General features: G+C 44.8%; 1 protein-coding gene across 3 annotated transcripts; it reads left to right on the forward strand.

Moving 5' to 3' along the window:
- The first annotated feature begins 3,603 nt into the window (after positions 1 to 3,603).
- Positions 3,604 to 13,312, forward strand: LOC112231366 (period circadian protein homolog 1). 3 transcript variants are annotated; one of them, XM_024398097.2, is made up of 17 exons: positions 3,606 to 3,784; positions 4,833 to 5,464; positions 5,597 to 5,850; positions 5,963 to 6,084; positions 6,209 to 6,410; positions 6,525 to 6,905; positions 7,020 to 7,173; positions 7,327 to 7,567; positions 7,737 to 7,851; positions 8,002 to 8,271; positions 8,370 to 8,528; positions 8,636 to 8,944; positions 9,089 to 10,209; positions 10,312 to 10,477; positions 11,231 to 11,408; positions 11,646 to 11,796; positions 11,961 to 13,312. In XM_024398097.2, exons 2-17 carry the CDS (start codon positions 5,136 to 5,138, stop codon positions 12,276 to 12,278), a joined length of 4,470 nt encoding a protein of 1,489 aa, XP_024253865.1. In that variant the 5' UTR covers positions 3,606 to 3,784; positions 4,833 to 5,135; the 3' UTR covers positions 12,279 to 13,312. The 3 variants fall into 3 exon arrangements, 2 of the variants coding, with proteins under 2 accessions (XP_024253865.1, XP_024253866.1); XM_024398098.2 differs by having other exon boundaries at positions 3,608 to 3,784; positions 5,630 to 5,850; XR_002950437.2 differs by lacking the exon at positions 11,961 to 13,312 and having other exon boundaries at positions 3,604 to 3,784; positions 9,089 to 10,199; positions 11,646 to 11,787.
- The last annotated feature ends 8,350 nt before the right edge of the window (positions 13,313 to 21,662 follow it).

Below are 21,662 nucleotides of genomic sequence, written 5' to 3' on the forward strand. Positions count from 1 at the left end.
ATAAGAAATCCTGCTATGCCCTCAGATGAACCCTCAAACGAGCAAAGCGTCAATACAGGATTAAGATTGAATCCTACTACACTGGCTCTGACGCTCGTCGGATGTGGCAGGGTTTGAAAACTATTACGGACTACAAAGGGAAACCCAGACGCGAGCTGCCCAGTGACGCGAGCCTACCAGACGAGCTAAATGCCTTTTATGCTCGCTTCGAGGCAAGCAACACTAAAGCATGCATGAGAGCACCAGCTGTTCCAGATGACTGTGTGATAATGCTCTCGGGTAGCCGATGTGAACAAAACCTTTAAACAGGTCAACATTCACAAACCCGCTGGGCCAGACGGATTACCAGGACGTGTACTCAAAGCATGCGTGGACCAACTGTCAAGTGTCTTCACTGACATTTTCAACCTCTCCCTGACCGAGTCTGTAATACCTACATGTTTCAAGCAGACCACCATAGTACCTGTGCCCAAGGAAGTGAAGGTAACCTGCCTAAATGATTACCGCCCCGTGACACTCACGTCGGTAGCCATGAAGTGCTTTGAAAGGCTGGTCATGGCTCACATCAACAGCATCCTCCCGGACACCCTAGACCCACTCCAATTCGCATACCACCTCAATCGCACTCCACACTGCCCTTTCCCACTTGGACAAAAGGAACACCTATGTGAGAATGCTGTTCATACAGCTCAGCGTTCAACACCAGAGTGCCCACGAAGCTTATCACTAAGCTAAGGACTCTGGGACTAAACACCTCCCTCTGCAACTGGATCCTAGACTTCCTGATGGGCCACACCCAGGTGGTAAGAGACGGCAACAATACGTCTGCCGCGCTGATCCTTAACAGTGGGGCCCCTCAGGGGTGTGCACTTAGTCTCCTCCTGTATTCCCTGTTCACCCACGACTATGTGGCCAAGCACGACTCCAACGCCATCATTAAGTTTGCTGACAACCCACGACAACGATGAGATGGCCTATAGGGAGGAGGTTGGAGAACTGGCAGAGTGGTGCCAGGACAACAACCTCTCCCTCAATGTGAGCAAGACAAAGAAGCTGATCGTGGACTACAGAAAAAAGGCGGGCCGATCAGGCCCCTATTAACATTGAATGGGCTGTAGTGGAGTTGTTCGAGAGTTTCAAGTTCCTTGGTGTCCACATCACCAATGAACTATCATGGTCCAAACATACCAAGACAGTCGTGAAGAGGGCACAACAAAACCTTTTCCCCCTCAGGAGACTGAAAAGATTTTTGCATGGGTCTCCAGATCCTCAAAAGGTTCTACAGCTGCACCATCGAGAACATCCTGAACGGTTGCATCACCACCTGGTATGGCAACTACTCGGCATCTAACCGTAAGGCACTACAGAGGGTAGTGTGAATGGCCCAGTACATCACTGGGGCCAAGCTTCCAGCCATCCAGGACATATATAATAGGCGGTGTCAGAGGAAAGCCCATAAAATTGTCAGAGACTCCAGTAACCCAAGTCATAGACTGTTTCCCTGCTACCACACGGCAAGCAGTACTGGAGCACCAATTCTAGGACCAAAAGGCACCTCATCAGCTTCTACCCTCAAGCCATTAGACTGCTGAACAATTCATAAAAATCGCCCCTTGTATCGCCCCTTGTACACTGTTGCTACTCGCTGTTTGTTTGTTACCTCGTCATAGTCACTTCGCCCCAACCTACATGTACAGATTACCTCAACTAGCCTGTACCCCTGCACACTGACTCGGTACCGGTGCCCCCTGTATATAGCCTCGTTATTGTTATTCTTATTGTTTTACTTTTTATTGTTACTTTTTATTTGAGCCTACTTGGTAAATATTTTCGTCTTCTTGAACTGCACTGTTGGTTAAGAGCTTGTAAGTAAGCATTTCACGGTAAAGTCTACACGTATTCAGCGCATGTGGCAAATAAAGTTTGATTTGATTTGTTTTGAAGCATAGAAATAACACACATAGAACATAGTGGGTTCACAAGTGGCGCAGCGGTCTAAGGCATGGCATCTCATTTCTAAGAGGCATCACTACAGTTGCTGATTCAAATCCAGGCTGTATCACATCCAGCCATGATAGGGAGTCCCATAGGGCAGCACACAATTGGCCCAGAGTCATCTGGGTTTGGCTGGGTAGGTTGTCATTGTAAATAAGAATTTGTTAGTAACTGACTTGCCAAGATAAAGGAAGGTAAAACATTAAAAGAACAGATCAACTGTTTCCTAGACTTTGTTTCAATGAGAATGACAGATATATAACTCAGGTAGGGTTGCCCCAAAAGCTACATATTGCAGCTTTTAGATTTTTTTTGCAACAGAATCTGCTGAATGAATACACCCCAGGTAGGCAGGTCCAAAAAGTCAGTAGCACCACCCAGTGGATGTTTACCATAACAATTACTTCATTGAATTGTGAATGCATGTCACCCCATGTGTCACCCCCCATAGCTGCACCACATGACACATGTTGTTGGTGTTACTGCCCGAGATGAAATTATATTTCATTTTAATGCCCAAAGGGAAATGTAAACAATATAAATAATTAAGATATCATAAGGATCTAGAAATAATTAGAATCTGAAAACAATTAAAAGGGATGGGACTGAATGAATTATGGCTTTTGAAGCTAGAATCCTTAGTTGCTACATCAATTTTTGGACTTATAAATGAATGATACCCATTGATTCTTGATGAATATAATGTATAAATGCGTCATGAGCTTAGCTCAACTGTCATACCCCATCAGAACCAAATATATATGAGCTTGTTTTACTCCAATGTTTATAAACAATGTACATGTAAACAAACACTGTATAACCTCAACACATGGTTAAAACTATTTTATGGATTTAATGGATGGTCAGTCCTTGCCTCCATAGCTCTGTCTATGAATTTGAGAGTGGTTATATTTCTCCAGGCCCATCCCACAGCTTTTTTTTTTTTTTTACCAAAACAGAGGCAGGGTTTAATACCTCTGTGTTAACGGTTCAATTAAGGACATTATTTTAATAGTAGGCCAGTGTTATCAGGGGGGTGGGGGTTCCTCCTCTGGCAGTAGTGTAGACTTTTGGTGAGGAAATTATTTATGTCTGTGCAAAGGCTTGTCATACTGCTGCAGTAGAATTTGTAAGCTCATTTAGTCGGCCTTTGGATAACGAACAGTATGTCTGGAATTGAGTTCAAATGTGTCTTACCAATTTCCATGCATTGTTTCCTTTATTATTACCTGGTTAGTATGGGGAAACAATTTGATATAAAGAAACCCCTACAATGGTTCACATGCATGTGTTGTGGTTAAGTAAAGTACACAAGGAAAGGATGGGGTGAGGAAATGTCGCCAATTCAGAGTATTGATGGAGGCACGTTGCCAACAAACGTTCTAGCATGCTTTTGGAACCGACAGGGCACCGCTGGGGCAACGTGATAGAAAAGCATAGCAGAGCCCCGTGCAGCCAAGGACACCGCCCTACTCAACCAATGAATGCATTCGCCAGGCCTGGGACACTGCACTAGGGCGGAGTCAGTGTTAGTTGAGGACCAATCACTGCAACACATGGGAGCAAGCACGTGTTATTTTCCGTGTTCCCTCCCAGTCATATAAAGCGAATGTGCAGTTCTCTACACATTCTGTGTAGTTATAGGCGATCCACATTGAGTTGTTTCGCTAAAGATGTCATTCTAGGTTTCTGCAATTTCAATACTTTTAAGCCTAACTTTACAGAATACATTGTTGAAGACATTAAAACAAAAAATACCACGGAGCGTACTTTTTCTTCATGGAAAAAGGTGAGAATGTCAACTTTGATCAAAACCTTGCTACCTAGCTAGCTAACTGGTAAAAAAAATAACGCTACTTTGCTAGCTATATTATTAGCAGTACAAGAAATAGTTCCTACATGGCTAACTTAGCTAGCATTAAAATATATATATATATATATATGATCAAGCTATCTGCAACAGCATTGACATTGGCTAGTGTAGCTAACATTGTTGTGGCATGCTGGCAAGAGTACTGACACGTTAAAGGAAGTTATGTTGTATATCGATACACATTTCAATATACGGTCAGATATCGAGGTACAATTTAATGTTGTTTTGGTCAATTCGTGTTCCCTACAAGTGAGACCCATCTTTTGCCAGACTTGTGTCAGGTAGAATAAATGCATGAGCGCATGCGGGTCGTGCCATAAGCCAGTCGAGTTGAGGCACGTTGCCTTCGCTGTCGTCAACACAAACATCCCCCACCGGGGTCATCATGCCCACGTTGTCTTCTGTCGTCAACAATAATATCTCCCAACGGTGTCTTCCTGCTACTTACAGTAAACCCTCAAGACATGCCAGATAGGGAAATGGGCTGTGAAGTTAGTTTACCCTATGTCACCTGATATCGTCGGTTAACTGTTCTTCGAAGTGATGAAATGATTTATTATGGTCAATGGAATATATGGAGAGCAAGTTTTTTGAGCCCCCAAAAATGAATGTGAGGTTGTTGGAAAAAGGATAGTTCCCCTAGCTAGCTATATTATTTGAATGTCTTAATAGATTGACATTAGGCTATGTACAACTTTTTGAGTATGTTTAGAGCCTAACGTGATTATTTTTGCAATTAGTTAAATATTTACTAAGAAAGTCCCTACTTGGATGCTTATATGATTTAAAACCAAGCCATTTAGTTATGTACATTTGTAGTTTGGGTGAACACTAACTTTTACAGCAGTGTCATTATATGAATGTTTAATTGCAGATGAGATGTAACACTGTCTTTACACAGATGTATGACTCATGATGTTATGTTACTCACCACTCATAAATTGGGAATTGTTTCTTCCATCAGGTATTCTGTCAAAACCATTTCGCACGCTGACTGTGCACATGAGGAAGAGCAAAGTGATAAAGGTTTCACCCATCTTCTCTTCAATTGGCTTATCAGATTCATAAGCTTAGAATTTACAAAAAAAATACAATCTCAAGATCAAATGAGACACAGTAGTTTATCTTCTGGCTCATTTTTACTTGACCAAACCATGACTCTATCTAAGTCTAGTAGACCCACCTAGTAGCAGTATTAGTGTCACAGTTCTTTGTTTTGACATCATTTTTGTCAAACAGCAATAGTAAATCACTCATACTGGTTATTATGAGTGATGAGAATGCATATACCACTTCTGTAAATGACACTAGTGGAGTAGGTGTAGAAGAAAATGTGGTGGGACTGAAGGCGGGCTGCCAGTCCCCTGAGTCTGGACTGAGTCAGACTGGCAGCTCTGGTAGCTCCAATGGAAAGAGAATTCGGTCTGGGGGCAAGTCCTCCCCCAAGTCCTCAAACTCCGATGACACCGATGCCCACTCGAGTGGGAACGACTCAGCCGAACGAGAGGTGGAAGGTCACATAGGACGTGAGACATCAACCTGCAGCAGCTCCCATAACGGGAAGGACTCTGCCATGGAGACAACAGAGAGCAAAAGGTAACACATTTAACAGAATTCATATTTGAAACACCACAACCATTTTCAGATGGTAGGAAGTAGACATCGCTTATAATACTATAAAAGTGTCTGCTCAGCGGTGGTAATAACATGTTATTTTGCCCCTGTCAGCGCCAACTCCCACAGCTCTTCCCCTCCCAACAGCTCTATGGTCTACAGCCTGCTGAGTGGCAGCTCGGAGCAGGACCACCCGTCCACCAGCGGATGCAGCAGTGACCAGCCAGCCCGGCTGCAGACCCAGAGAGAGATGCTCAAGGCTCTGAAGGAGCTAAAGATCCGCATGCCTGCAGACCACTGGGCGAAAGGCCGCTCCAGCACCCTGGCCTCCCTGCAGTATGCTCTCAACTGTGTCAAACAAGTCCGAGGTAAGATGCTGCTTTTTGAGCCTGCCTTTTGCTAGATGTACTGTATACTGTGTGGCTTTAGCATGAAATAGCTAGCTTACTATCTATATACTATTTATACATGTGTGTTTAGCGAATCAGGAGTATTATCACCAGTGGAGTGTGGAAGAGAGCCACGGTTGCAGTCTGGACCTCTCTTCCTTCACCACAGAGGAACTGGACAACATTACTTCTGAATACACACTCCAGAACACGGTAGGAACTACAGCACAATCTTCATCTACTAGAACCAGACCAACAGCTCTCAAACAGACTAAAAGCTATTAAACCCAACAAACCATTGTTCTAACCTCCCTTGTTTCTTCTCTCTCCTGTACAGGACACGTTCTCAGTGGGAGTGTCCTTCCTCTCTGGGAAGTTGGTGTACATCTCCCCTCAGGCCTCTCCCATGCTGCGCACTAAGCCTAATCGACTCCAGGGGACACTCTTCTCTGAGCTGTTGGCCCCCCAGGACGTCAGCACTTTCTACAGCAGCACTGCTCCCTGCCGCCTGCCCCCCTGGGCCTCCTGTACTGGTTCCAGTAAGTCTCCTACAGAAGTCCTTTAATTTAGCTCTGAATTCAAATGGAAATGGTTGATCACATTTTTGCATGTCTATGTGATGTTAATGTACCCCCCCCCCCGATCTCGCTCAGTGACCTCCCCTGTGGACTGCACCCAGGAGAAATCCATGTTCTGCCGTATCAGTAGTGGGAGGGACAGTGAGGGGGAAGTGCGATACTACCCCTTCCGTATGACCCCCTACCAGCTAACCCTACGGGACTCCGACATGTCCCAGCCACAGCCCTGCTGCCTGCTCATCGCTGAGAAGGTGCACTCAGGATACGAAGCTCCCCGCATCCCAGCGGACAAGAGGATTTTTAACACTAGCCACACCCCCGGCTGTCTCTTTCAGGAAGTGGATGAAAGAGCTGTGCCGTTGCTAGGCTACCTGCCCCAGGACCTGGTTGGGACTCCTGTCCTCATGTACCTCCACCCTGATGACAGGCCTGTCATGGTGGCCATACACAAGAAGAGTGAGTACTCCTGTCCAACAGTCATGCCTTATATATTCTGTAAGGATTTAGAAACCAGCAAATAGATGACTGGTTATGTAGTAATAGTTTTAACATCTTTGGTTCTCCGCTCAGTTCTCCAGTCAGCGGGGCAGCCCTTTGAACACTCGCCCTTGCGTATGTGTGCCCGGAACGGGGAGTATCTCACCATAGATACCAGCTGGTCCTCCTTCGTCAACCCCTGGAGCCGCAAAGTGGCCTTCATCGTGGGTCGACACAAAGTCAGAACGTGAGTAGTCCACCTCTCTGCTACGTCAATGACCTTCACAAGCTTGCAATAGCCACATTTTAACTGAACTGTAACCTGTTTGTGTAGTTATCAAGCAGTACATATTACATTGTTCTAAACCCCATTCCCTTGTCCTTCTCCCCTCATCTGCAGGAGTCCCCTGAACGAAGATGTGTTTACCCCTAGTATGGAGGTGGAGGTGCGGGCCATGTCTCCAGAGATCCCCAGGCTCAGTGAGCAAATCCACCGTGTGCTGGTGCAGCCTGTCCACAGTGGTGTCTCCCAGGGCTACTGCAGCTCCCATGGATCCCAGCCACACAGGCCCAGCCCGGGCTCCTCAGGCAGCAGCAGCCCCTCCACTAAGGGGATCATCCAGATGACTATCCAGAGACCAGTGAGTACTAATACAATCACAGATGTTTTACGCAGATTTTAACAAGGTACTTTATAACTTGTGGTTACAAAATAGTAACAAACAACATTATTTTAATTAGTGGAATTGACTCAGAAGAAAGTCGAGGTGTCATCGTCTAACTCTTTACCCTCTCTTATCTGTCCTACAGCAGCAGATGACATTCCAGCAGATGTGTAAGGACGTCCACATGGTGAAGACCAATGGTCAGCAGGTCTTCATCGAGTCCCGTAACCGCCCACCGCTCCGCAAACACGCCAGCGCTGGTAAACACTTGACTTTGTAGTCATATTTGTAGTAAAATGTCTTGTCACGGTGTGCTCTAAAATGTATGGAACGTTTTCATTACAAAAGTATAACCACAAGGGTCGAGATGAAAATGAAATTCTAACAGTACTTCCCTTTCCTCTTCTCAGGAGACCTCGTGACGCCAGAGAATTTAAACAAAGACTTGGGACCTATTGGCGCTCTGGGGCCAACTAAAACCCTGGCCTCCGTGCAGTCAAGGAAAGATCCGTCAGCCAACTACTCCTACCAGCAGATCAACTGTCTGGACAGCATCGTACGCTACCTGGAGAGCTGTAACGTTCCCAACACAGTGAAGAGGAAATGTGGCTCCTCCTCCTGCACCACATCATCAACGTCAGACGATGACAAGCAGAGGGAGTTGTCTGGAACAGCTAAAGGTATACAATACAGATCCTATTGAAATCCTATTATGTATTTTTATGCCTCTTTTAAGGTCTGCAGGTATTTTGGACCAAATATCTGTGTTTCCCTACAGATTTCGAAGGGTCACAGGGTAAGGAAGGGTCTAAAGGGGGGCCACAGATGAGTCCTCTGGCGCTGCACTGCAAGGCTGAAAGTGTGGTCTCTCTCACGTCCCAATGCAGCTTCAGCAGCACCATCGTCCATGTAGGGGACAAGAAGCCCCCAGAGTCAGGTAGGACACATCCCTGTTATCTGACTGGCTGTCTGACTGGCTGTTATTTACCTCCCTCTGTCTCTTCTCTCTAGTCTCAAATATAGTGTCAACCTTATTCCCTGCAGATATTATCATGATGATGGAGGAGACACCACCCACCACCACCGCCCCAGCCATTAACAACGCCATCACCACGCCAGTGACCCCCCGTCCCTCAACCTTTCCCAGCCCAGCAACACCCAGCCCTGCCCAGCCTGAGAGGGATAGCCGCAGGTTGGCTGGATGCTCAGGCAGCCTGGGTCTGACCAAGGAGGTGCTGTCTGCCCACACCCAGCAGGAGGAACAGGTGTTCCTGAGCCGGTTCAGGGACCTGGGACAGCTCCGCATGCTGGACCCCGGTCCTCCTCTGAGAGGACACACCACCACACCCAAAGGTAAGATGGACACTTCAAGTGGAGATTTAGTTTCTATTGTGTCTGAAAGATGATGTGGATGAGAATCCATTGTTTTTCCATGCAGCTCACCCGTGTGTGTGTGTGTGTGTGTGTGTGTGTGTGTGTGTGTGTGTGTGTGTGTCAGAGTGCACACCTCGAAGGACTACCCAACAGGTGGTAACGGACGGAGGAGGGGCCGGGGGGCAAAGAAGCCGAAGCACCAGCAGGAGGGCTCCCAGCACGGGGGCCGTCCCAAGACAGGCTCAGGGATGAACAGAAGTTCCAGAAGGGAAGGGCAGGGGCACCAAGGCCCCATGTTCCCCATGGGTCAACCCCTAATGAGACAGGGACCTCTGACCTCGTCCTCTTCCTGGCCCACCTCTGTGGCCAGCCTCCCTCCTGCCGTGTCCCAGTACCCTCCAGGAGTCCTGCCCTTCTTCCCCCTCTACCCCAACGTGCAACAACAACAACTCCTGGCCCACACCGGGGTGAACCCCAATGCCATGCAGATGGGTTACCCCAGCCCCCAGCCAGGCTTCCAGTACCCCCTGCATGCCAATCAGATTTCCATGCCAATGGCTCCCCCGATGATGGTTGTTCTGCCCAACTACATGTTCCCTCAACTCAATGGAGGTGTGCCACAGCTCAACCAGCTCAATACAGCCATGCCTCAGTATAACACAGCCATGCCTCACCTTAACCCCAGTATCCCTGGTATGGCACAACTTAACCAGGCACTACCGCAGTTCAACCAGGCTGTCCCACTACCACAACTCAATCCTGTCTTGGCTCAATTCAACCCTTCTGTGACGCAGATGAATGGCATGCCTCAAGCTCAACACAACCCGTCACAGGTCAACCCTGCATTACAGGTCAATCCTGCTTTGTCGATGATCCCACAACATTTTCACAATCCCAACCCAACATTACCTTTCCCAAATCCTATTCCGGTGCCCGGGCTTCCTTGCTTTGCCTTACCCAGGATTGATCCCACTTTTGTCCCACGTGGCAACTCCCGCTCCAGCACCCCTCAGTCCACATGCCAATCCCCCCTGGAGGGGACCAACACGCCCCTCTTCCAGTCACGATGCTCCTCCCCCCTCAACTTGCTGCAGCTGGAGGAGTTGCCAGGCAACAGGCAGGAGGGCATGTCAACAGGGGCGCAGCAGACCCCACCCCCACCTGGCTCGTCATCTCAGGTCGGAGGTCAAGGCTCTGTTAACCGCAACAGCAACATGAAGGGTGATGCCAAAGAGTACGATAATGTGGGTTTTAAACTATTTAAACAAAATGTAATTCTGAAAAGGTTTTGAGTCTAGTGAGTTCTTGTCATTAACCGCTGTCTCTCCTGTGTTCCCTTGCTCCAGGCTGATGTTGATAACCAGGACGCCATGTCCACCTCCAGTGACCTGCTGGACCTTCTGCTGCAAGAGGATGCCTGCTCGGGCACCGGCTCGGCTGCCTCTGGCTCCGGGTCCTCTGGCTCCGGGTCCTCTGGCTCTAATGGATGCAGCACCTCAGGGAGTGACAGAAGTGAGTTTAACCTCTACAGGATCGGTCAGTCCCCCGCGGGACGGTTGAGCTAACGTAGGCTAATGTGATTAGCATGAGGTTGTAAGTAACAAGAAAATTTCTCAGGACATAGACATCTGATGTTGTCAGAAAGCTTAAATTCTTGTTAATCTAACTTCACTGTCCGATTTACAGTAGCTATTACAGTGAAAGAATAACATGCTATTGTTTGAGGAGAGTGCACAATTATGAATTTGAGAATGTATTTATTAACCAATTAGGCACATTTTGGGCAGCCTTGATACAAAATTTTGAATAGAAATGCAAAGGTTCATTGGATTAGTATAACACTTTGCACATACACTGCTGCAATCTAGTGGCCAAAATCAAAATTGCACCTGGGCTGGAATAATACATTATGGCCTTTCTCTTGCATTTCAAAGGTGATGGTACAAAGAAAAAAACGTGTTTTTTTTCTTTGTATTATCTTTTACCAGATCTAATGTGTTATATTCTCCTACATTATTTGAAAATGTCCACAAACTTTTTAGTGTTTCCTTTCAAATGGTATCAATAATATGCATATCCTTGTTTCAGGGCCTGAGATACCCAAATCTAACTGCCTGTATGTCATTTTCAGTGAAAATTGATCCTTAAAGAGGTTTTAACACCGGCCAGATGTTTTTTTCTTAGCACTGTGATGGTCAAGGATATTTGTATATAATGACTGATAGTTTCAGAACATAACTGAACATGTTTATTTTTCAACCACAGGAAGCAGCAACACCAGCAAGTACTTTGGCAGCGTTGACTCATCGGAGAACGACCATAAGCAGGCAGCAGGCGGGGCTGAAGAGGCCCAGCTCATGAAGTATGTCCTTCAGAACCCTATCTGGCTCCTCATGGCCAACACAGATGACAAGGTTATGATGACGTACCAAATGCCCACCAGGTAAGAAATCGTCGTAGTCATGGCAATTGCAGTCATAACCTTAACCCGTCATGATTAGTAATTAATGCTACAGCTATTTAATTGTATTTATGATTGATGTGCATGGAATGCAAGTAGTACATTTGTGTATTATTTATTAATGCAGACTGAAAAATAGAAGCTCTCCACACACCATTATGCGGCTAATACAACATTTTAGACTATGGCTTATCTATGGACATGTGTATGATTTTACAGGGACAGGGAGACTGTTCTAAGGCAAGATCGTATGGTACTGAGGGCGGTGCAGAAACAGCAGCCGCACTTCACTGAGGAGCAGAAGCGAGAGCTGATCCAGGTCCACCCCTGGATGGGCACTGGACGCCTGCCACAGGCCATCAACAACCCTGTAAGTCAGCACACAGACACATACTGGAGCTAGTAGCTACACCCTGTCTCTCTGACCCCAAAGATTCACAGGAATCAGTATAGATGACAGTGGAGAGTAATACAAAAAGAATGTACTTGTAAAATATGTGTTTATTCATCTCTTGTCCCTTTGCTTGTGTTTAGACTTGTACCGGGTGCAGTTCTCCTCCAGCTACCTCCGCCCCCCGGACCTTTGATGTGGAGCTGCAGGACATGGATCTGACTGGGGTCCTCCAGCTACAGGAAGAGGCTACCGCACACACAGAGACACATGTTACCATGGCAACAGGCACTTCCATCTCTCCACCACAAGCCCCCCAGACAGAGACTAAGGGGGGTGAGGCTGAGAGGCAAGGGGAGCAGGAAGGAAACTGTAAGGACACCAGAGTGAAGGAGTTGGAGGTAACATCCTCATCATCTGTAACAGAGAAAGGGGACTCTGTGGCTGTAAACGGCAACTGAGGACTTCTATATGGCCAATGACTATAAACCACAATGCATTGGGACAAACGGGGGCCAAGCTCACGGTCGTTGTGTTGGAACAAAGAAGTGAAAATAAGGAGTCAAAGAATACCTGTTCCTGTCTAAACACATGGAGAATGTAGCTCAATGTATATTGCGTCTAAGAAGATGTAATTATTTGATGTATTTCAAATGTAAACTGGAAAGAGAAGCCCTTGGTAAATATTTAATTGGCATGTTTGGTGCCTGGTCCGCTGGACTGAAGACATGTTCCATTTGTAGTTCACTGCTTTGGGGTTTTTCTCCCCTGTAGTGACAATTTGGTAGTTTACAAGTTATTGTGTGTATCAACACAATGTAATTTAATAGTCCAATGTCCATATTGGAAAATTATGTCAAATCAGTCATAAAAAAAATGAAATCCAAAATTCATGTTGAAAAATATATTTGGTAGAATTCTTTTTAATATTTTCAAAGTAAGTTATTGTACAGTGTATTTATTACAGTATACCAACCAAGAGCAGGCATACTACAGATTTTTGTGGGCTGTAATGTAATGTTCTGAATGGCTCATTTTATTGTAATATTATTTTACACTGCAATGCTTGTAACAAGATGTCACATTTTAAGCATTATTGGGCAAACATCCTGACTATTTTGTCTCCTCCAGAGAAATACACATTTTCTAAAGACCATGTTATTTGTTTGCATCGTTATGGGTATTTCTGTACAAAAAGGTATCTTTGATTTGTCAGGAGTAGAGATGGGTGTTCCCATGGTAACAGACCCAATGGAGCCAGTCTTGTTGATTGGACCATACAGTGATGTGAGAGCGTGGGGAGGAAAGGAGCAGGGGCTAACTGAGCTTTACAAGAGCAGGCCTTGATCATACAGAGTTGGTGAATGCCAATATGTTCTGCTGCCTCTTATTCCCCCACTATTTCTCCATTTCATTAGTGTAAATAAAATGATAGTCACTATTATTACATCTCTTTGGAGGATTTTGTTATGTAATATAAAAAAATGAAATATAATTGGGTTCTGTTTTTTTTGTCTCTTTTGTGCAGGATGTGAGTGTAGCTAAAATCTAGTCATGTGTTCTGCCTTCTCTGCCACTAGATGGTGTTGTGACAGATTTGTTTTAGGCTCATTTCAAGGGCAGCATCCTGATGGGTGATACAAAATGGACTTTCTGAAGTTGGCCACAGTGGTTGATCTAGGTATTTGAACACATTGAAGTAATTTAAAGATGCCACCAACATATCCCTAAGAATGCTGTTGGTTTATTATCCACCACCCAGGTCCTCCACAGCTTGTTAGAGGGGGCAGCCCTGACCCTCGCAGCAGGCCACACTCCAATGTGCCAGTCCTCAGTAGTATTGACATGGGTAAAAATAATTCCTGGAATCTTCCACTCCAAATCCACAGGTTAGGTGCAACAGGAAGTGGGACTTAGAGTAGATTAGAGCAGCTTGGGTCTTAGGTCAGATAAACCCAGTGTGGTGGCTGTGAGGGGCTCCACTAGGACTAACAAATGGCTAAAAGACCTCGCTTCTTAAATCAAATCGTCTGTATTCTCCCTTTCTGGAATTGCAAAACGAAGTGCAAAGTGTTTCTGAACATTACACTGTCTTTTCCATGTGCAGGAAGGGACTGAGAACTGCTGGACACTGGCCCAGTGAGCGAGGAGGCAGAGGGACTTTTCTTATACTGGCACTCACTTCCACCCACGGATGGACTCATGGTCAAATGGTTAGGGCATTGTGCCCATCAACTGTGCTTTCAACAGATGCCAGACTGTTCACCATTGGGCTAAAGAACAGAGACACAAATGATTGTCTATTTCGTTGTTAGCCTAGTAGTAGAGTCCTCTAGAAAACTTTACCTATACGCTAGAATGCACTCATGTTAATCTCTCTTGAAAGCCATAAATATCAAGCCATGTATTTTAATATTTGCTTCGTCGGCTATTATCTGTTATGTGGTATTCAAACATTTTCAGCGTGGAGCCCTTTTTTTTTCCCACCAGAATTTCAATCGTATTTTTTCCTCCCAAGAATTTCTTGCAACCCACCCCAAACCTAATGACACAGCCTTAAAATCTGTACATTTAGATTTTTACGTGCACAAATAACCTTCAATTCATTGCATTTATATCTCTTATCAAAATGAAAAGAAACCAATAAATACATCAAATTTATTATTTCAAATTGTCTCTCAAAAACGTTGTACAGTGCCTTCAGAAATAATTCATACCCCTTGAATTATTACACATTTTGTTATAGCCTGAAATCAAAATACATTAAATATATTTTTTCTCACCCATCTACGCACAAAAAGAAAACATTTTTCTTTTAACTTTTGCAAATTGATTGAAAATTAAATATGGAAATATCACATTTACATAAGTATTCACACCACTATTCAATATTTTGTAGAAGAACCTTTGGCAGCTCTGAGTATTTCTGGGTAAGTCTCTTAAGAGCTTTCCACACCTGGATTGTGCAACATTTGCCCATTCTTCAAGTTCTATAAAATTGGTTATTGATCATTGCTAGACAACCATTTTCAGGTCACGCCATAGATTTTCAAGTAGGCCACTCGTGAACATTCACTGTCTTCTTGTTAAGCGACTCGTGTAGATTTGGCCTTGTGTTGTAGGTTATCGTCCTGCTAAAAGGTTAATTAACCTCCCAGTGTCTGGTGGAAAGTAGACAGAACCAGGTTTTCCTCTAGGATTTTTCTCTGTACTTAACTCCATTTTTTTTAATCCTGAAAAACTCCCCAGTCCTTAACAATTACAAGCATACCCATAACATGATGCAGCCACCACTTTGCTTGAAAATATGGAGAGTAGTACTCAGTAATGTGTTGTATTGTATTTTCCCCCAAAATAACAATGTGTTTATGACAAAAAGTGAATTGTTTTGCAACAGAATCCATGTTGTAGACCAGTGGCCAGTGACAAAAATATACATTTAATTCAAATCAAATCAAATCAAATTTTATTTGTCACATACACATGGTTAGCAGATGTTAATGCGAGTGTAGCGAAATGCTTGTGCTTCTAGTTCCGACAATGCAGTAATAACGAGTAAGTAATCTAACTAACAATTCCAAAAAAAAAAAAAAAAAACTACTGTCATACACAGTGTAAGGGGATAAAGAATATGTACATAAGGATATATGAATGAGTGATGGTACAGAGCAGCATAGGCAAGATACAGTAGATGATATCGAGTACAGTATATACATATGAGATAAGTATGTAAACCAAGTGGCATAGTTAAAGTGGCTAGTGATACATGTATTACATAAGGATGCAGTCGATGATATAGAGTACAGTATCAACGTATGCATATGAGATGAACAATGTAGGGTAAGTAACATTATATAAGGTAGCATTGTTTAAAGTGGCTAGTGATATATTTACATCATTTCCCATCAATTCCCATGATTAAAGTGGCTGGAGTAGAGTCAGTGTCATTGACAGTGTGTTGGCAGTAGCCACTCAATGTTAGTGGTGGCTGTTTAACAGTCTGATGGCCTTGAGATAGAAGCTGTTTTTCAGTCTCTCGGTCCCAGCTTTGATGCACCTGTACTGACCTCACCTTCTGGATGGCAGCGGGGTGAACAGGCAGTGGCTCGGGTGGTTGATGTCCTTGATGATCTTTATGGCCTTCCTGTAGCATCGGGTGGTGTAGGTGTCCTGGAGGGCAGGTAGTTTGCCCCCGGTGATGCGTTGTGCAGACCTCACTACCCTCTGGAGAGCCTTACGGTTGAGGGCGGTGCAGTTGCCATACCAGGCGGTGATACAGCCCGCCAGGATGCTCTCGATTGTGCATCTGTAGAAGTTTGTGAGTGCTTTTGGTGACAAGCCGAATTTCTTCAGCCTCCTGAGGTTGAAGAGGCTGCTGCGCCTTCCTCACGATGCTGTCTGTGTGAGTGGACCAATTCAGTTTGTCTGTGATGTGTATGCCGAGGAACTTAAAACTTGCTACCCTCTCCACTACTGTTCCATCGATGTGGATGGGGGTGTTCCTCTGCTGTTTCCTGAAGTCCACAATCATCTCCTTAGTTTTGTTGACGTTGAGTGTGAGGTTATTTTCCTGACACCACACTCCGAGGGCCCTCACCTCCTCCCTGTAGGCCGTCTCGTCGTTGTTGGTAATCAAGCCTACCACTGTTGTGTCGTCCGCAAACTTGATGATTGAGTTGGAGGCGTGCATGGCCACGCAGTCGTGGGTGAACAGGGAGTACAGGAGAGGGCTCAGAACGCACCCTTGTGGGGCCCCAGTGTTGAGGATCAGCGGGGAGGAGATGTTGTTGCCTACCCTCACCACCTGGGGGCGGCCCGTCAGGAAGTCCAGTACCCAGTTGCACAGGGCGGGGTCGAGACCCAGGGTCTCGAGCTTGATGACGAGCTTGGAGGGTACTATGGTGTTGAATGCCGAGCTGTAGTCGATGAACAGCATTCTCACATAGGTATTCCTCTTGTCCAGATGGGTTAGGGCAGTGTGCAGTGTGGTTGAGATTGCATCGTCTGTGGACCTATTTGGGCGGTAAGCAAATTGGAGTGGGTCAAGGGTGTCAGGTAGGGTGGAGGTGATATGGTCCTTGACTAGTCTCTCAAAGCACTTCATGATGACGGATGTGAGTGCTACGGGCGGTAGTCGTTTAGCTCAGTTACCTTAGCTTTCTTGGGAACAGGAACAATGGTGGCCCTCTTGAAGCATGTGGGAACAGCAGACTGGTATAGGGATTGATTGAATATGTCCGTAAACACACCGGCCAGCTGGTCTGCGCATGCTCTGAGGGCGCGGCTGGGGATGCCGTCTGGGCCTGCAGCCTTGCGAGGGTTAACACGTTTAAATGTCTTACTCACTTCGGCTGCAGTGAAGGAGAGACCGCATGTTTCCGTTGCAGGCCGTGTCAGTGGCACTGTATTGTCCTCAAAGCGGGCAAAAAAGTTATTTAGTCTGCCTGGGAGCAAGACATCCTGGTCCGTGACTGGGCTGGGTTTCTTCCTGTAGTCCGTGATTGACTGTAGACCCTGCCACATACCTCTTGTGTCTGAGCCGTTGAATTGAGATTCTACTTTGTCTCTGTACTGGCGCTTAGCTTGTTTGATAGCCTTGTGGAGGGAATAGCTGCACTGTTTGTATTCAGTCATGTTACCAGACACCTTGCCCTGATTAAAAGCAGTGGTTCGTGCCTTCAGTTTCACACGAATGCTGCCATCAATCCACGGTTTCTGGTTAGGGAATGTTTTAATCGTTGCTATGGGAACGACATCTTCAACGCACGTTCTAATGAACTCGCACACCGTATCAGCGTATTCGTCAATGTTGTTGTCTGACGCAATACGAAACATCTCCCAGTCCACGTAATTCATTTGAATTTCATGCTGTAATAAAAACAAAATGTGTTATTCTAAAAATGATTACATAAAAAATGTTTATCATCAATCTTCACAGAATACCCCACAATGACAAAGTGAAAACAGGTTTTTAGACATTTTTGCAAATGTATTAAACAGAAATACCTTATTTACATAAGTATTCAGACCCTTTGCTATGATAATCTGTTTCCATTGATCATCCTTGAGATGTTTCTACAACTGTGGTAAATTCAATTGATTGGGCATAATTTGGAAAGGCACACACCTGTAATACGGTCCCACAGTTGACAGTGAATATCAGAGACAACGATAGACAGCTGCCTCTGATTGGGAACCACACTCGGCCAGAAACAAAGAAATAAAAAACATAGAATGCCCACCCAAATCACACCCTGACCTAACCCAAATAGAGACATAAAAAGGCTCTTTAAGGGCGTGACACTGCAGCATTGAAGGTCCACAAGAATATAGTAGCCTTCATCATTCTTAAATGGAAGATGTTTGGAACCACCAAGACTCTTCCTAGAGCTGGCTGCCCGACCAAACTGAGCAATTGGTGGAGAAGGGCCTTGGTCAGGGAGGTGACCGAGAACCTGATAGTCACTGTGACAGAGCTCCAGAGTTCCTCTGTGGAGATAGGAGCACCTTACCAGAAGGACAACCATCTCTGCAGCACTCCACCAATCAGGCTTTTATTGTAGAGTAGCCAGACGGAAGCCACTCCTCAGTAAAAGGGACATGACAGCCCACTTGGAGTCAGCCAAAAGCACCTAAAGGACTCTCAGACCATGGTCTGAGGAAACAAAGATTGAACTCTTTGGCCTGAATGCCAAAAGTCACGTCTGGAGGAAAGTGACTGGGTGACTAGTCAAGATCGAGGGAAAGATGAAATGAGCAAAGTACAGAAAGATCCTTGATGAAAACCTGCTTTAGAGCGCTCAGGACCTCAGACTGGGGAGAAAGTTCACCTTCCAACAGGAAAACAGTAAAACAGTAAAAAATAAGTAAAAAATTCCCTGTCTTAGGTCAGTTAGGATCACTACTTTATTTTAAGAATGTGAAATGTCAGAATAATAGTAGAGAGTATGATTTATTTCAGCTTTTATTTCTTTCATCACGTTCCCAGGGGGTCAGAAGTTTACATACACTCAATTAGTATTTTGTAGTGTTGCCTTTAAATTGTTTAACTTGGGTCAAACGTTTCGGGTAGCCTTCCACAAGCTTCCCATAATAAGTTGGGAGAATTTTGGCCCATTCCTCCTGACAAAGCTGGTGTAACTGTGTCCGGTTTGTAGGCCTCCTTGCTCGCACACACTTTTTCAGTTCTGCCCACAAATTTTCTATGGGATTGAGGTCAGGGCTTTGTGATGGCCACTCCAATACCTTGACCTTGTTGTCCTTAAGCCATTTTGCCACAACTTTGGAAGTATGCTTGGGGTCATTGTCCATTTGGAAGACCATTTGCGACCAAGCTTTAACTTCCTGACTGATGTCTTGAGATGTTGCTTCAATATATCCACATCATTTTCCTACCTCATGATGCCATCTGCAGCAAAGCACCCCACAACATGATGCTGCCACTCCCGTGCTTTCATCTCTAGGAGACAGAACACATCTCCTTCCTGAGCGGTATGACGGCTGCGTGATCCCATGGTGTTTATACTTGTGTACTATTGTTTGTACAGATGAACGTGGTACATTCAGGCGTTTAGAAATTGCTCTCAAGGATGAACCAGACTTGTGGAGGTCTACAATTTTTCTTAGGTCTTTCTTATTTCTTTGGATTATCCCATGATGTCAAGCAAAGAGGCACTGAGTTTGAAGATAGGCCTTGAAATACATCCACAGGTACACCTCCAATTGACTCAAATTATGTAAATTTGCCTATCAAAAACTTCTATTGCCATGACATCATTTTCTGGAATTTTCCAAGCTGTTTAAAGGCACAGTCAACTTAGTGTATGTAAACTTTTGACCCACTGGAATTGTGATAGTGAATTATAAGTGAGATAATCTGTCTGTAAACAATTGTTGTAAAAATGACTTGTGTTCTGCACAAAGTAGATGTCCTAACCGACTTGCCAAAACTGTAGTTTGTTAACAAGGAAGTTCTGGAGTGATTGAAAAACAGGTTTTAATGACTCCAACCTAAGTGTATGTAAACTTCCGACTTCAACTGTATATATATATTTTACATTTTGAGGTTTATGACCCCAACTTTGAATACCACTGAAGTAGTGTATGGATTTCCCCATGAGACCTGAGTTGGCTGGAAACAAAAGAATGTGGTGAAGAATGTTGGGCAGAATGGTTGCTGGTTCGAATCCCGAGCCAACTAGGTGAAAAATCTGTCAATGAGCCCTTGAGCAAAGCACTTAACCCTAATTGCTTCTGGATAAGAGCGTCTGCTAAAATGTCAATATCTATTTTTTTTAAATTCTGCGTCTCAAGTTCATTGCTCCCTCAGTGTCTATGATCCAAATCTAAACACAATACTTCCCATAAGACATGTGGTCACCTGGCCTAATGGCTGTTTATATCCATAATGTTCACCCTCCTTCTCATGATTATGGACACCACACTGTCTACTTTAGTGTCCGTTTACTGTTTCTCTTTGCCTTGGACATTTCTCTGAATAACCTGATGCACCCATTACTCCGTATGCTTGGATATTTTTACATCTTTATTGCAAGAGTAAATATTTGTGAGGGATTTTATATTCTTTGTGTGTGTGTGTGCATGTAGTGGACACTGATCTTTTTTAAGCAGGAGCGAATGCTTTGGCGTGAAACCACCAGGAGAGAGAAGAGATTCGGATTTCTTAATTTCTAGCTTTTTTTGTACTTTTTGAATTATGTGTGTATTGTTATCGTATTGCTAGATATTACTGCACTGTTAGAACTAGAAGCACAAGTATTTCATAGCACCTGCGATAATGTCTGCAAATATGTGTACACGACCAGTACACTTTGATGTTTTTTGATTCTTCTGGGAACAGCAGTTGCAGTTTGTCACCCTCCTCACTCATTCTTCATGGAAGGCTGTTGTCACTCCCATTTCATGCATCTCTCTCTATCGTTCCTTGACACATCTCTTATTGAATATCCTTTTCCCCAGCAATTAGTTCCAGAGATGTTTTGAGTGTGCAGGGGGGATTGAAATAAACATGACTCAATCTACACCATAAATACTTGGCACTGTTGAGTATCCCTTGGTTGTAGTGGCATTTAAACTATCTCATTCTCCCGCCCCCTTCATTCTATCGCCTCAGTTCATGTCTTGTTCTCTGCTCCAAGAACCTTACTTTCCATCCATCCAGCCCCCCTCCCCCACCACAGACCCATAATGCCCCATTGCAGGGATGTGTGTCTATCGTGACGGACTGTTCTGGAATCCTGGCAGAAACAGAGGTCTACACCCTTGGACTCCAGCCAGGTGTTTGGGTTACTCATACTGTACTCCTACAGTCCAGCAGCCCTTAAACACAGACACCTTCCGCCCCCCAAGCGGACTCACTCTGCAAGTCACCACATTCCTGCGCTCTCTGACTCTCAGAGGAGGCTGGTGGGAGGACGGCTCAGAGGACTATAGGAGGACGGCTCAATATAATGGCTGGAATGGAATAAATGGAATGGTGTCCAACATGTGGTTTCCAGACTGTTTGAGACTCTTCCATTTATTCCATTCCAGCCATTACAATGAGCTCCTCCCACTTGCCTCCACTGCTGCCTCACATGCAGATGTAGTATCTTAATTTGAGCCAGTTTGCATCAGCAGGAAAATAATCCTGCGGCAACAGGATATTTGAATTTTTAATTACAAACTTTAAAAGCCTTTTTAAACCTTAAATACACTACAAATTAGCATTTCCTGTAGTGCAGGAACATTCTCAGCAACAAAAGAGGTGTCAAATTAAGCTCCTACATCTGTACAACATTCAGCAGACACTGACTTGGGAGTCCAAGGCAAGCTAATGAGCAGCT

Source organism: Oncorhynchus tshawytscha, linkage group LG33, assembly GCF_018296145.1.
Source record: "Oncorhynchus tshawytscha isolate Ot180627B linkage group LG33, Otsh_v2.0, whole genome shotgun sequence".
NCBI classification, from domain to species: domain Eukaryota; kingdom Metazoa; phylum Chordata; class Actinopteri; order Salmoniformes; family Salmonidae; genus Oncorhynchus; species Oncorhynchus tshawytscha.

Bases quoted from the DNA above. Each gene is read 5' to 3' on its own strand.
- LOC112231366 (XM_024398097.2), top strand. From the start codon at position 5,136: ATGAGTGATGAGAATGCATATACCACTTCTGTAAATGACACTAGTGGA. The intron at 6,411-6,524 runs GTAAGTCTCCTA...GATCTCGCTCAG, and splicing joins GGCCTCCTGTACTGGTTCCA to TGACCTCCCCTGTGGACTGC. The intron at 7,852-8,001 runs GTAAACACTTGA...TCCTCTTCTCAG, and splicing joins CCGCAAACACGCCAGCGCTG to GAGACCTCGTGACGCCAGAG.